This window comes from Tupaia chinensis, unplaced genomic scaffold (genome assembly GCF_000334495.1).
Source record: "Tupaia chinensis unplaced genomic scaffold, TupChi_1.0 Scaffold146140_1, whole genome shotgun sequence".
Classification (NCBI taxonomy): domain Eukaryota; kingdom Metazoa; phylum Chordata; class Mammalia; order Scandentia; family Tupaiidae; genus Tupaia; species Tupaia belangeri.
Window position 1 is genome coordinate 3,214,213 of NW_006205995.1, and position 13,194 is coordinate 3,227,406.

Below are 13,194 nucleotides of genomic sequence, written 5' to 3' on the forward strand. Positions count from 1 at the left end.
GAAAGAATCCAGGGGACCAAGGGACATGCCCATAAGGAGTCTGGGTGTCCCCCCCCCATTAGAATTCCTGATTTAAATGATCCTGATAGCTCTTCCAAGTCTTGCATGGTGATCGTGTATCTATCACCACGGAGCAAAATTATTAATACAAAAATTTGAGACCGTTTCTGCTTTTCCAACCAATAATTTTACTCTTAAAAGGAAAGTATATATGTCACACAATATTTTAATTAATCCTTGTATTCTTGATCTTCAGTAAGCGTTGTACAGTCAGATCTATAGCCAAGAGACTTAATGAATATGTGATAGTTCTTTACCACTGATGCTTTCTTCCTTTCACTTTTTCTTGCCTTTGATAACCAATATAGTTTATCACCCAAACAAAACACTTTCAAAGGTTAAAGGTAAAATTATTAATATTATACCTGAACAATAGGTGTAAATTTGGACTGACCAGGGCATATCCAGGTGTAAGCTTGGGTTATCCAGGGTCTCATTAAGTCATTTAAATATAAGTGCTTATTACAAATTAAGGATGTGAGGTTGCTAACTATGTAACCATAGACAAGTTATATAGTCTTTCTATGATTCTGTTTTATTTTGTTTTAATTTGAAAAGCATGCATAAAGATTGATCTTATCTCAGAAAGTCAATGGTAAATTAAGTGAGAAAACATAGGTAAAATATTTAGATGAATTCCTGACATAAAAAGGTTAAGTTTTTTCATATAATTAATGGTGAGTATAAATTACTTTTTCAAATGACAGTTTCTTGGATTTAGAAATATTTAGATCATGTTGATGTGAGTCCTTTGGGGTTTAACCTTAACTGTCTGGTTTTGTTCTTATTTCAGATTTTTGGGTTTCTGGTATGCTTGGGAACTATTCTTGCAATAGGAAATTCAATCTGGGAGAATCAAGTTGGGGATCAATTCAGAAATTTCCTCTTTTGGAGAGAAGAAGCAAAGAACTCTGTGTTGTCAGGATTCTTAACATTCTGGTCATACATTATTATTCTCAATACAGTTGTGCCCATATCATTATATGTGAGGTAAGATGAGAGTTTATACTTAATGAAGCCGGCAGAAGCCTTTGTTCTGCGCAATCGTTTCTGTTTGTTTAAAAATTACAACAGTGAGATAGATGTTTTGTTCTGACTGGTTATGATCTGCTACATCTGTTACAAATGAGGCAACAAAGCTATTTAATCTGTTTAACTTTTACATTTTCAAATTATATTAGATGCATTTTTATTTTCTTCTTGATTTGATTTGGTTTCTTAGGAATGTTTTTCTTTGGAAAACGTGAACTTCCCTATATCTCATGGAACTTGATTGATTAGAATTGGGTTGAATTTGGGTAAGAAAAGGAAGAACATTTGGAGAGATTTATAGAGATGATGTCTCTCTGCCACTAGTTTGGCTCCAGCTCCATAATCTTCGGCAAGTTACTTTCTCTTCTAGTGCCTCTGTTTCTTCATTTTATTTGTAAAACTTTTGCTTTCTTTTCCTTTTTAAGAGAGAGAGGAAAGAGAGAGGGACAGAGAGAGAGAGAAGCATCCTCAACACAATCTCATGCTGTGATCTTCCCTCCTCAACCTTGTCAGCCAGGCAGAATTGTGGGTGCACATGCCCAGCGTGCACAGGTGGACTAGGAGACTACACCCAGGATCTTCTGTATGGGTCCAGCATTGCTTGAGCAGCACCTTAGAATTCCCAGTTGTACCACTGAGGCAGTTCAATTTCCTTGTTTGTAGAATGGAGAAAGTAGTTCTACTTCATGGACTTGTATGAAGAGCAAATAAGTGTCTGTAAAACTTCTAGAAGGATGCCTTGAAAATAGAAAAAGCTTAATATTCTTTTTTGCTATTATTAGTACTTGTGTATGACTACATAAAGGAGTTGAAATATACAATAGTAGGTATTTCTCCATTATTGGTTACAATGTATGAATCATAACTTTCACTACAACTTTGTCATTTCTAGATTTGGTCTCACAAGGAGAGCTAAAATGGTCTTGCTCTCTTGTCTTTGTCTTTTTCCCTTTCTTTCGACATATATGTTTGCATACACACACACACACACACACACACACACACACACACACACCCCTACCTTTCTTTTTCCCTGTGTGGGAGGGGTAAGGGGGAAAATGTAAGCTAAAACTTTAAAGTTGCCCCTAGAGTCTATACCTGAGAACTTTTTAATACTATTCTTAACCAAGGCTGAGCCAGACAATCACAAAGACACTGCAGCTATGATAGTACTTGTTTTTTTTTTTTTTTTTTTTTGACACATGTCATTATCAGTATTTTAACAATACACGAAGACCAGCTCTAAATCTCCACTAATTTTCACAAGTCTCTTTTTCTGTCTTTCTAAAATCCTGGCTATGATGAAGCAAGAGGAGTTTAATGCACAAAATCCACCCTTGTTTTGGATAGTGGTCAGGAAACTGAAATGTCAAGTTGTGGGAAATTGAGTTGAAGTAGTGGCATGTGGCCACAGCACCGCAAATTGCTTTGGGCCCTCTGGAACTGTGGTCAGAGTGGGTTCTATTTAAACTGTATCCTATTGGCTCATCTTTGATTCTGGAGACCTCTCATGCTTGTATCCAATTATAAAGTCTGTAGTAAATCTTGCTCTTTGCCAGGAGAACTATGGTCAACTTTTCCTTTTATGTCTTAAATGAATAATAAGTATGCATAGTGGCTTACATCTGCACATGTGTAACTTTTATATGTCCTCATGAAGGAAGCATTTTCTGTGTACACTCTTTTTTGAAGTGCATTGGCATTTTTCATTTAACAATTTAGAAAGACTGATTTTTTTTTTTTAAGAGACCAAGGCTCCTAGGTTAGCATTTCTTTTACTTGTAATGTGTAATGGTAGACAGAATATTACTTGTAATTGTCCAAACTCAGTTTCTTATTTTAATACTGATACTAATAGCTGTGTGACCTTGGGGGAAAGTACTAGGCTTTTCTGTGCCTTAGTATGTATGTCAGGTGTGTGCTGCTCTATATAATTAGGGGATTAAAATAGTTTCTGAGTTCTCCAAATAATATCACTTTACCTTTCAATTTAGGTATAGATGTTTTTCTCCTTATCTTTACATATAGATGTCTTTCTCTTTCTATTTAGCATCATATATATCATATGTATACATGTATGTATATGTGTGTGTATATATATATATATATATTTATTTATTTTTAAAATTTGCTATTGAGCACATGTGCTTGTTGGAGTGAGACAGAGAGAGCTAGAGAGAGAAAGAGAGACCAAGGGAAAGTGAGAACGCACCCCCTAGGAAGGATAGCCACATTGCAATCCCTTTTCCTTCTCTTTCCTCTCAGGATTTTGTACATGCACATATATGCACCAACACATTTTTCAAGCTGCTAGGTCCAGGACTTGAACTTCACAATTGGCAATGTGGAATTCAGCTACCTTAACCATCAGGCCATCAGCGGGCCCAGTATTTTGTATTTTACATAAAGTATTTTTATATACTTAATTTCATTTGTTTCCCAACCGTCTTAAGAAGTAGTTCTTGCCTAAGTTCTTTTGCAGATGAGAGATAATTTGCTTAGGATCATGGAGCTAATTAGGAGCATAACCAAGATCCAAACTCAAGTCTTCTGACAGTTGGCACACTGTTAGTTCTCTAAACCCTCAGCTGTGTGTGATTTATTACTCAGAGGAGCGGTCAAGAGAGTAAAAAAACAGAAAGAGGCTAGAGTTTTCTACTTGTTGGTAAGGCTCAGTATCGATGAGGACGAATGCAAACTTTCCTCTCACTAAATAATAGTGATTCTGAACTTAACTTGAGGATAAACATTTCAAGGAACTTCAGGTTTCTCAGTCCTAAAGACTGAGAGAGACACAGAAAAAGGGAACTCCCAGATTCTTCTGTTTGGAGGGTCAAAGGCCTTTTACAAAAGCTTCTACTAGGCTTTCAAATAGGTGTAAAGAATAAATTAGTACCATGTGTCACTCAAAGATAAAAGTTTGTCCTTGAATGGTTTGCTTTGAATGGTTAACAATTGCAGGTGAACAAAGGACATTTATTTGGTAGGATATTTCTATGATTTCAACTTGTTTATCTACTGTGTTAAGACATACCCAGCTACAGTGTTTTTTTTTTTTTTTTTAATAGTTGATCTTATGAAATGCAACCATTGTTCACCCAAAGAATTAGCCTTTACATGTTCCTTCCAAAACAGTAGAAATTCATTTCATGTTCCTTGTGTTGCCTCATAAGGTGTGGAATCACAAGCCCTGCTCTCTGAGCATTCAGGCAGAGTCTACAGTGTTTTTTTTTTTTTTTTTTAATAGTTGATCTTATGAAATGCAACCATTGTTCACCCAAAGAATTAGCCTTTACATGTTCCTTCCAAAACAGTAGAAATTCATTTCATGTTCCTTGTGTTGCCTCATAAGGTGTGGAATCACAAGCCCTGCTCTCTGAGCATTCAGGCAGAAACCACTAAGCAATCTGATTTTGCTAGCTGAATGTTTTTCTCCCTTTTCTCTACTATTACAAAGAAATGGATAAATGTTCCACAGTTACTTTCCTAAATCCTCATTTCCCAAACAAAAGGCATGCCTGTCCCCTCTCTACAAGCTATTTTGAGTTCTAGAAATTTGAATAGATCAGTAATACTTCCTTTGGCTTGTACTGTAACACAGAAGAATCAACCTCTATTCCATTCATTATGCTGTAAGTTTACAGGGAGCTACCAGACTTTCAGATAAATAAAAGCTTCAAATAATCTGTGTAGTTAACTGTGTAATATGGTCTACATTACCAAGTACTAGAATTCTAGTCTTGGTTCTGTGGTTGTACACCATATTTGAATGATCTTGTCTTAGTCACTTAACCTAAGTCTCAATGAAATTAGCATCTAGGGGGTTAGAATTCCTATGCTCAATATTGACTGACCATCCATGACAGGCAAGACACCGCCCTTGGTTCATTCCAAGTGCTAGAACTTTCTGAATGAAGAAAGGAACTTACAAATAATAGAGGAGGATATAGGAGAATAAACTATAAATATATACCTGCAAGATGTGACTTACTTATCTGTATATCATATGATTCTACATAGTCGTAGTATTATTTTTAGTTTGAGAGAAAAGTCTTACTGTTCAAATAGATAGAAAAAGAACTGGCATCATACCCCTTTTGGGGAGGGAAATGTACATATGCCATGTACCTTTTTAAAAAAGTACATGGGCACATGCACTTGCCAGAGAGAGTAAGAGAAAGGGAAGTGCCAAATCACCTCCCTAGGGTGGATGGCCATGCCACAATCTATTCTCCTCCATCCTCCTCTTGGAATTTTTTGGCATACACACACACATAGACACACACACATAGACACACACACACACACACACACACACACACAGAGGTTATTTTCCAAACCGTCAAGTCTAGGATTCAACCTGTGCACTTGGTCATGTGCTTCTTAACCACCACCCCACCTGGCTAGCCTAATATGTCATGTACTTTTAAATCTGAAACATAGAATTTAATACCCAGAAAAAACTTGGATATTATCTAGGTCAACTTGCTTAACTTACAGATGAGAAAATCAGGACTTAGTATCCACTGAAATTAGACATAAGCTATGAGATCTTTCTATTATCATTACTATTTTATACTCTTCTTTTTACCCTTGTTAGTGTCCAAATACATTGAATCATGAGTGAACAAGACTAAAATTTAAACTGAAACAAATCTATTAGAAAAGTAGAACACAGACAAACAAACCTAGAAAATCCAAAAGAGTTATCTGTAAAATTCTTAATAGGGTAATTCAATTAAGTGTCTGATTAAGTTAGAAATATTTTTTTAAATTAAAAGTTTCCCTTTAGGCTAACAGTGATTTAAAATGATCCTATCAATAACAAGCTATACTGCCCAGAAATAAATTTGCAAAGCTGGAATATGGACTAATGTGAAAATCAAACCAAAGCTGAAGTAAAATTCTTTGCTGACAGAGATAATTTTATTTTTATTTTTTACTTATTTATTTATGTTAGGATTTTACCATAGGGCACAAATACTTGCAGAGAAAGGCAGAGAGAGACAGTGAGAGGGAAAGTGAGAAATTACTCCCCAGCGGGGATGGCCATGCAACAATCCCTTTCCCTCTAGTTTCCTCTCAGGATTTTAGGCAGCCATGCACATGTACCCAGTGTGATTTTTCAATTCACCAGGAATGGGACTTGAACCACAGTCAGCCATTTGGGAGTCCAGTGCCTTAACCACCATGTGACCTGCTGACCCACTATGCCACCTGCCAGTCCCAACAGAGATAATTTTAAAAAGTGAATGCCTGGAAAAATTTATCTTTCGATTTAAGGTTATATTTAAGTTTTATAAAATGTCATTTCTTTTCAAATAATCAAAAATTTAGCATAGGCCTAATGAAAATCCCAAATAAATTTTTATAGGAAAACTGATACACTGAAGTTTATTTAGATGAGTGCATTCATGAGTGGAGGAAAGAATAAAATTATTTAAGCTAAGAATTTTGAAAAGGAAGAGAATAAAGGTGCTTTTGTTTGTCCCAGGTATTCCCAAGTTTCTTTCTTTCTTTTTCTTTCATTTTTTTTTTCTTTTACTGAGTGATATTTGCTATAGGGCACAGGTACTCGCTCACTGAAGAGACAGAGAGAGAGAGAGAAAGTGAGAAATCACCTCTCCAGCATGGATGGCCACATTGTAATCCTTTCTCTTTCATTCTCCTCTCAGAATTTTGGGTATGGGTGCACATGCACCTGGCATGAATTTCATTTGGGTCCAAGAATTGAACCATAGTCAGTCATGTGGGAATCCAGCGCCTTAACCACTACATAAACTGCTGATCCCATTGCCAAGTTTTATAAAGTTACAGTAGTGAAAATAAGAGGTGCATTGAGTAGCATATCAAGGAACAAAATTAAAATCCATAAATCAGATTCTAGAAAGTAAGATTTATGAGATTATAAGAAGTCTCCAACTTAACAGGGAAAGGATTCATTGTTCAACAAATGGTGATTAAAAGAAATTCTATTTGGAAAAATTGAAATTTGCTACTTATAATGTATATTATATTTCAAAAATTTTAGTTGGGATAAGGAATTAAATGTGGGGGAAAATCAATAAAAAGTAGACAAAAAATTACAGATGTCTCTATATATAATCTTGGCATAGTGAAGGCCTACCCAGCAAAACTCCTAAAACAGAAATCATAAACAGAAACTATGTCCCACTGATAAATCTGATTAAAAAGAAAAATGAAAACATTAAAAAAACTAGAAACAAATGATAAATTGTTTAAAATGTTTTGCCTTTTTTTTTTTTTTTTCTTTTTGACTAGAGTTGACAGCATTGGAGTTGGCCGGTGACGTGGTGGTTAAGGGTGCTGGACTCCCACATGGGCGACCATGGTTCGAGTCCTGGACCTTGTGGCTTGCTTTCTCACTTTCCCTCTCTCTCTGTCCCTCTCCCTCTGTCCCTCTCTGTTCAAATTAAAATATAAGTAAATGAAATGAAATAATTCTTTAAGAAAAGAGTTTATAGCATTAATATCTATAGAATTTTTACAGATCAATAAGAAATACACTAATATCAGAATAGGAAAAAATGAAATAGGCAGAATTAGATAACTCTAAGAAGAACTGCAACTGGGCAATAACATTTTTAGAAAGTTTTCAACTCACTGCTAAAAAATGTAATAAACAGTAATGATATGCCAGGATGGCATATAGCAAAATATAATGCTTTCTTATTATTATTACTATTTTTTAAGATATTTTTGCTACAGGGTACATGCACTTACTTACTAGAGAGACAAAGAGACAGAAAGCAAGAAATCATCCCTCACAGGGAGGATGGCCATGCATCAATTGCTTCTCCTCCATTCTCCTCTCAGAATTTTAGGCATGTATGTACTCAAGCCTGGTGTGAGTTTCAAGCCACCAGATCTGGGACTGGAACCATGGTCAGCCATGTGGGAGTCTAGTGCCTTAACCATTATTCCATTTACTGGCCCCAAGATAATTTTTTTATTTGTTTGTTTGTTTTGTGACAAAGGATAAATTGATTTGGTGCAAAATTTTTGAAATCCTACATAGTTTTTTGATAATACCCATTTTTTCAAGACTTCTTTAAAATTTAATTTTATTATTATTATATTTTTCTTTTTTTTTTTCAGAGGTTTTTGCTATAGGGCATGTGTACTCGCCAGAAAGACAGAGAGAGATAGAGAGACAGAAAGCAAGAAATCACCCCCCAGTGGGGATGGCCACGCCGCAATCCCTTCTCCTCCATTCTCCTTTCGGGATCTTGGGCACACAAGCACACGTGCCCGGCGTGAGTCCAAGCCGTCAGACCCAGGACTTAGACTGCGGTCAACTACTTGGGAGTCCGGCGACATAGCCATTACGCTAACTTCTGGTCCCCTTATTATTATTATTATTTTTACATTTTCGCCCACATTTTATTGATTCACAAAATACCTTAAACTAAAACTATGGACAAAGCTAGAATCTAGTCACAAGTGCACTATAATTTTCTTCTGAAACATTTTAAATTAATTGATTTAAATTCATTCCCTGAGCATTGTCACAGCATACAAAATGTGATTTTCCATCCAAAATACACTGGTAGTGGCATAATCATGCATGTTATCATTAATTTTTCATTTCTAGTTTCATATATACACATATGTATATATATTTTACTCCTATTTCTCACCCTCTGCCATTTCCCACCCTCCTCCCACACTATTTTAGGTGTCTACAGTTGTTTTCCATCACTTCCTCCCCACACACATTTTATTGATTCAGAAAATTTCTTAAGTAATCTAACTACTTTCAATAGCAAATTTAGCTGGTGTGTACATATCAGTGAATACACGTCTGACTTTAGATGTGAAACTCTGAGTAGAATGAATATACTATAAAGTAACACCTAGCTAATGGTATAAAGCTTACTATGGTAATTAAAAGGTATTTTTAAATATATTTTTAATTTCAGGAAAAGAGCTTTAGCTTTAGTAAATCAAAGAAATAATAAGAAACTTTACTTAAAACTTAAAGCCAGGAAACAGGCAGCTCAAAACAGGACAAAATCCTTAAAACTGGAAAACAAAGCCTAGAAGAAAATCAGCAATGCTTTAGTCAAAAGTCATAAAATGCTATTTCACCAGTTCAGTCTCATGTACTTAATCTATCTTCTGTTGTGGTCCGATCTTCCTGATTAAGTTCTGGAGTATAATATTTAACTCCAGACATGTCTCGATAATTGGCCATTTTCTTAGTTTTCGAACTCTTATTTCCATGTGTCTGTATTTAATTTTCCTGGTATAGTACTTGTTTGAGAACTTCTTGGAGATCTGGTCTGGTGCTGTTAAATTCTTTCAGGTTTTGTTTATCTGAGAATATTCTTGTCTTTTCTTTCCATATTAAGGATAATCTTGCTGGGTACAGTATTCCTGGTTGAAATTGCTTTTCCCTTAACAATTTGAATATATTTTCCCATTCTTTACTCACTCGCATTGTTTCTGATGAAAGGTTAGCTGTTAGCCTGATTGGATATCCTTTGTAGGTAACTTGCTGTTTCTCTCTTGTCTTTGTCTGTGGTTTTGGTCAATCTGGCTATATTGTGTCTTGGAGAAGATCTTCTTGGGTTGATTCTATTTGGGGTCCTTTGTATATCTTGGGACTGAATCTTTGAGTGCTTCTCTAGGTTTGGAAAGTTTTCTTGAAGGATTTTATGGAATAGATTATCAATGCCCTTATGAATCTCTTTGCCTTATGGGATACCAATTATCTGGATGTTTGGACATTTGATGGTATCTAGTATTTCTTGTATATTATTCTCACTTTTTTTGGGGGGGGCATTTTCTCAGTCTGCATGGTGGATTTTTCTAGGCCAGTGATTCTATCTTCTACATCTGAGATTCGATTTTCTCTATGATCTAGTCTGCTTTTAATACTTTCAAGGGAGATTTTGACTTCCTGTATTATAGCCTTCATTTCTAACAGGTCCATTTGATTCTTTTTTAGAGTGTGTACTTCCTCTTTTAGATCTTGCAAGAATTTCCTCACCTCCTGGAACTCGTCAGCTCTTTTCTTCTGTCTCTTCTGCAGTTCATTGTCTCTCTTCTCTCCCATCTTTATTAGCATTGTCATTATGAATAGTCTAAAATCCTCATCAGACATTTCCTTGAGTTTCATTGTACTGTCTGAGGATGAAGAGGAGTTATTCTTTTCCTCTGGAGGAGAGGTATTGTCTTGCTTTCCCATGTCTTGTGATACTGTGGTGATTTCTAGTCATCTGATGGATGGTGCATTTCTTCCTGATTCTTGAAGTTCAATCTGAGTGTTCAGACACAAGCAGAAGGAGGTGATCTTCAATCTTTCTTCTGTTCCATTTTCACTATTTGTGCATCAGATTCAGGGTGAAGAGAGGAATATTCTGACCCTAATCATATTCAGATGATTGGAAACTGAAACCAATATTTCACAGCTGAAGTATGGTATCCATATCAGGATAAGCCTGGCTTCGCTGGTGTCTTTCTAGAAATGAGTCTGGAGGGGAAGTCTCAGCAGAAAAATCTTCATTTTTGGTCAAGGAAACCAATATTTCACAGCTGAAGTACGGTATCCATATCAGGATGGGCCTGGTTTTGCTGGTGCCTTTCCTAAATGAAGTCATGGTAATGTTTAATAATCTGATGGTTGAAGCTTACATTGCTTTAAACATTTTAGAAATAAGTTTGGTGTTATATATGACAAACATAGAAAGAGTTCACACCCTTGACCACAGAAATTCTGCTTCTGGAGCTGGGAAGTCACAGATTATCACTAGAGACAACACTATTCTCTTGGTAAATTGGCAGAGTAGCATGACACTATACCCCTGTTTCCATGCAATATCTATTGGTGTCTGTTGGATATCTATTGATGAGTGCCTCATGGAGATAATTTCTATTTCTTTTGGTAAATTAAAGCTACATCAAACAATGTATTGGAGAAAAAGCCCTCAGCAAAACATTTGTTTAGGTCAGACATCTGCCAAACATGTTCAATAATAGTTTCCCCTAAAATATTGGAAGAGATACAAAGTAATATACTACCCAAGAAATCCCCAGTTGGCCTGTTTAATGAAAGTAGAGAACCGTGGAACATTTCCTAAAGTTTTATTCTAAACCAGACTATTGTTTTATGGTGCTGCAAGGAAATGACTTAGAAAGGTTTATGACCAAACTGTGGAGATGCTTCTAAAGATCACTAGGATCTAGGGACAGAGTGTCACATCTTCTTCTGAACTCTGAAAGCTTTGGCAGACTTATTATTTTTTCAAAGCTTTGTATGTTCTGTGATTGATGGAGCATTTCTTTTTCTCTCATTTTACTGGATACAAGTGTGGAAGTAATTCGCCTGGGACACAGTTATTTTATAAACTGGGATCGGAGGATGTATTACTCTAGGAAAGCAACACCTGCTGAAGCTCGGACAACCACACTCAATGAAGAACTGGGCCAGATTGAATATGTTTTCTCTGACAAAACTGGCACTCTCACTCAAAACATCATGACTTTTAAAAAATGTTCCATTAGTGGAAGAATCTATGGTAAGGGAAAAAATTCTTTTTTCTCAATGATATTGATAACAGTCCTTAAAACAATAAGCAGTCCCATTTTCTTTTAATCAAAAAAACCCCAAAAACAAAAACAAAAACAAACCAAAACCAAAACAAAAGCAAAAGCAAAATCATTACTGGCTTTCTTAATGATGTGAACACCACCAGCATCTAGCATAGTACTTAGGTAGGTAATAAACACTCAATAATGATTTACTGGGTAAACATTGAATGGTGGAGATAAAACTTTGGATTAGTTACCATTCACAAATAGAGAAGGAGGTTATGTGATTCTGCTTGGTTATATAGAACCATATCCCATGGAGGATGCAGTTATGACCACTGAATTTATCTTGTTAAAAGCAGTATTCTATACTTGCTTTCTATTAGCTCTGGCTTGATTCTAGTGCATGTGTTTTTGAGAATTTACTATTCCTTTCCTGATAATTTTATGGGATACCTTAAGTGGCCACATGAGGTATTTCAACACCCACTTCCTATTCGTGTACTCTTGTCAAGATGCATGTACTGCATTTGGATTTTCAAGCATTCTCTTGATTTGTGACCCTTGTCACTCTGATGTTGGTCAGTCAGCACAGTCCCTTCTGCAGAGCCTGGAGGTTCTGCAGAACCATCTGTCAAATTTCTCTGGACTCCAGGTCTCCCTTCATGGGGCTCTTGAATGTCCAGTTTCTTAGAACAGAAATCTCAAGAAGGAAAGGGTATCTAAGAAAGAGGAATATCCAAGTTTCCCTAGTCCCCTGATAGGAAACTTTACACATTATTAAGTATTTTAAATCAAGATTTGAACTTGAACAAAAGTAGTAAATATAGTCAGTTTATTTTCACACTCTCTTATCTTTTAAACTCCCTACTTTGTTATCCTACCTGCTTCACCCGCGGTCATCAGGGTTTTCCTCAGCTCTCCTGAAACCTTTGCTTCTTCTCTTGCCTTCTCTGCTAGTGGACAGGATGATTTCCAATCTGGACTTCCACAAGCCCTCAGTTGCATTGTGCATTTCTTACATCAATATCATAATGATTAGTAAACAGCATAGAATCTTTCCTTAATTTTTTTTCTTTCGGTACTGTTTTCAGAGGATTTCTGAAATTATTGCCTTAACCCAAGAAGTGTTTTAAATAGGCAAATTTTACTGACAGTACTGGAAATATTTTCAATGTGGAGAACTTTTTTAGATTCTTTTGCCTCGTATTGACCTAATATCACTTCTATAAAGCAATCTTAAGGAAACTATCAGTTACATGGACCAAAATTCATGTGTAGAGGTATAAGGCTACTTTTGGAGAAGACCTTTGACTTCTACAAGGTATATATCAAGATCTTTGCAAATCTCCAAATTTACAAATCCCATGATAGCTTGTAATTTTACTCATAAAATACAGGAAAGTAACTGAAAGATTTAAGTAACCCCTATAGACCCTCGTTTATATTCCACTATGACTTATAAAGGATTTACAATACCATTAAGATATATTCTTACTAAAACACTCACAGAATGTTTCAAAATCACTTTTCTTTTTTTCCCTA

The 13,194-nt window shown here is 35.8% G+C and overlaps 1 protein-coding gene across 6 annotated transcripts in view; it reads left to right on the forward strand.

The window, feature by feature from the left end:
• ATP8B4 (ATPase phospholipid transporting 8B4 (putative)) overlaps positions 1-13,194 on the forward strand; it is a 276,289-nt gene that overhangs the window by 141,246 nt on the left and 121,849 nt on the right. For all 6 annotated transcript variants that reach the window (XM_006168771.3, XM_027768395.1, XM_027768394.1 and 3 more), the window contains 2 exons: positions 854-1,050; positions 11,428-11,636. In XM_006168771.3, coding sequence (XP_006168833.1) covers positions 854-1,050; positions 11,428-11,636 — 406 coding nt within the window. The remainder of the gene's footprint in view (positions 1-853; positions 1,051-11,427; positions 11,637-13,194) is intronic.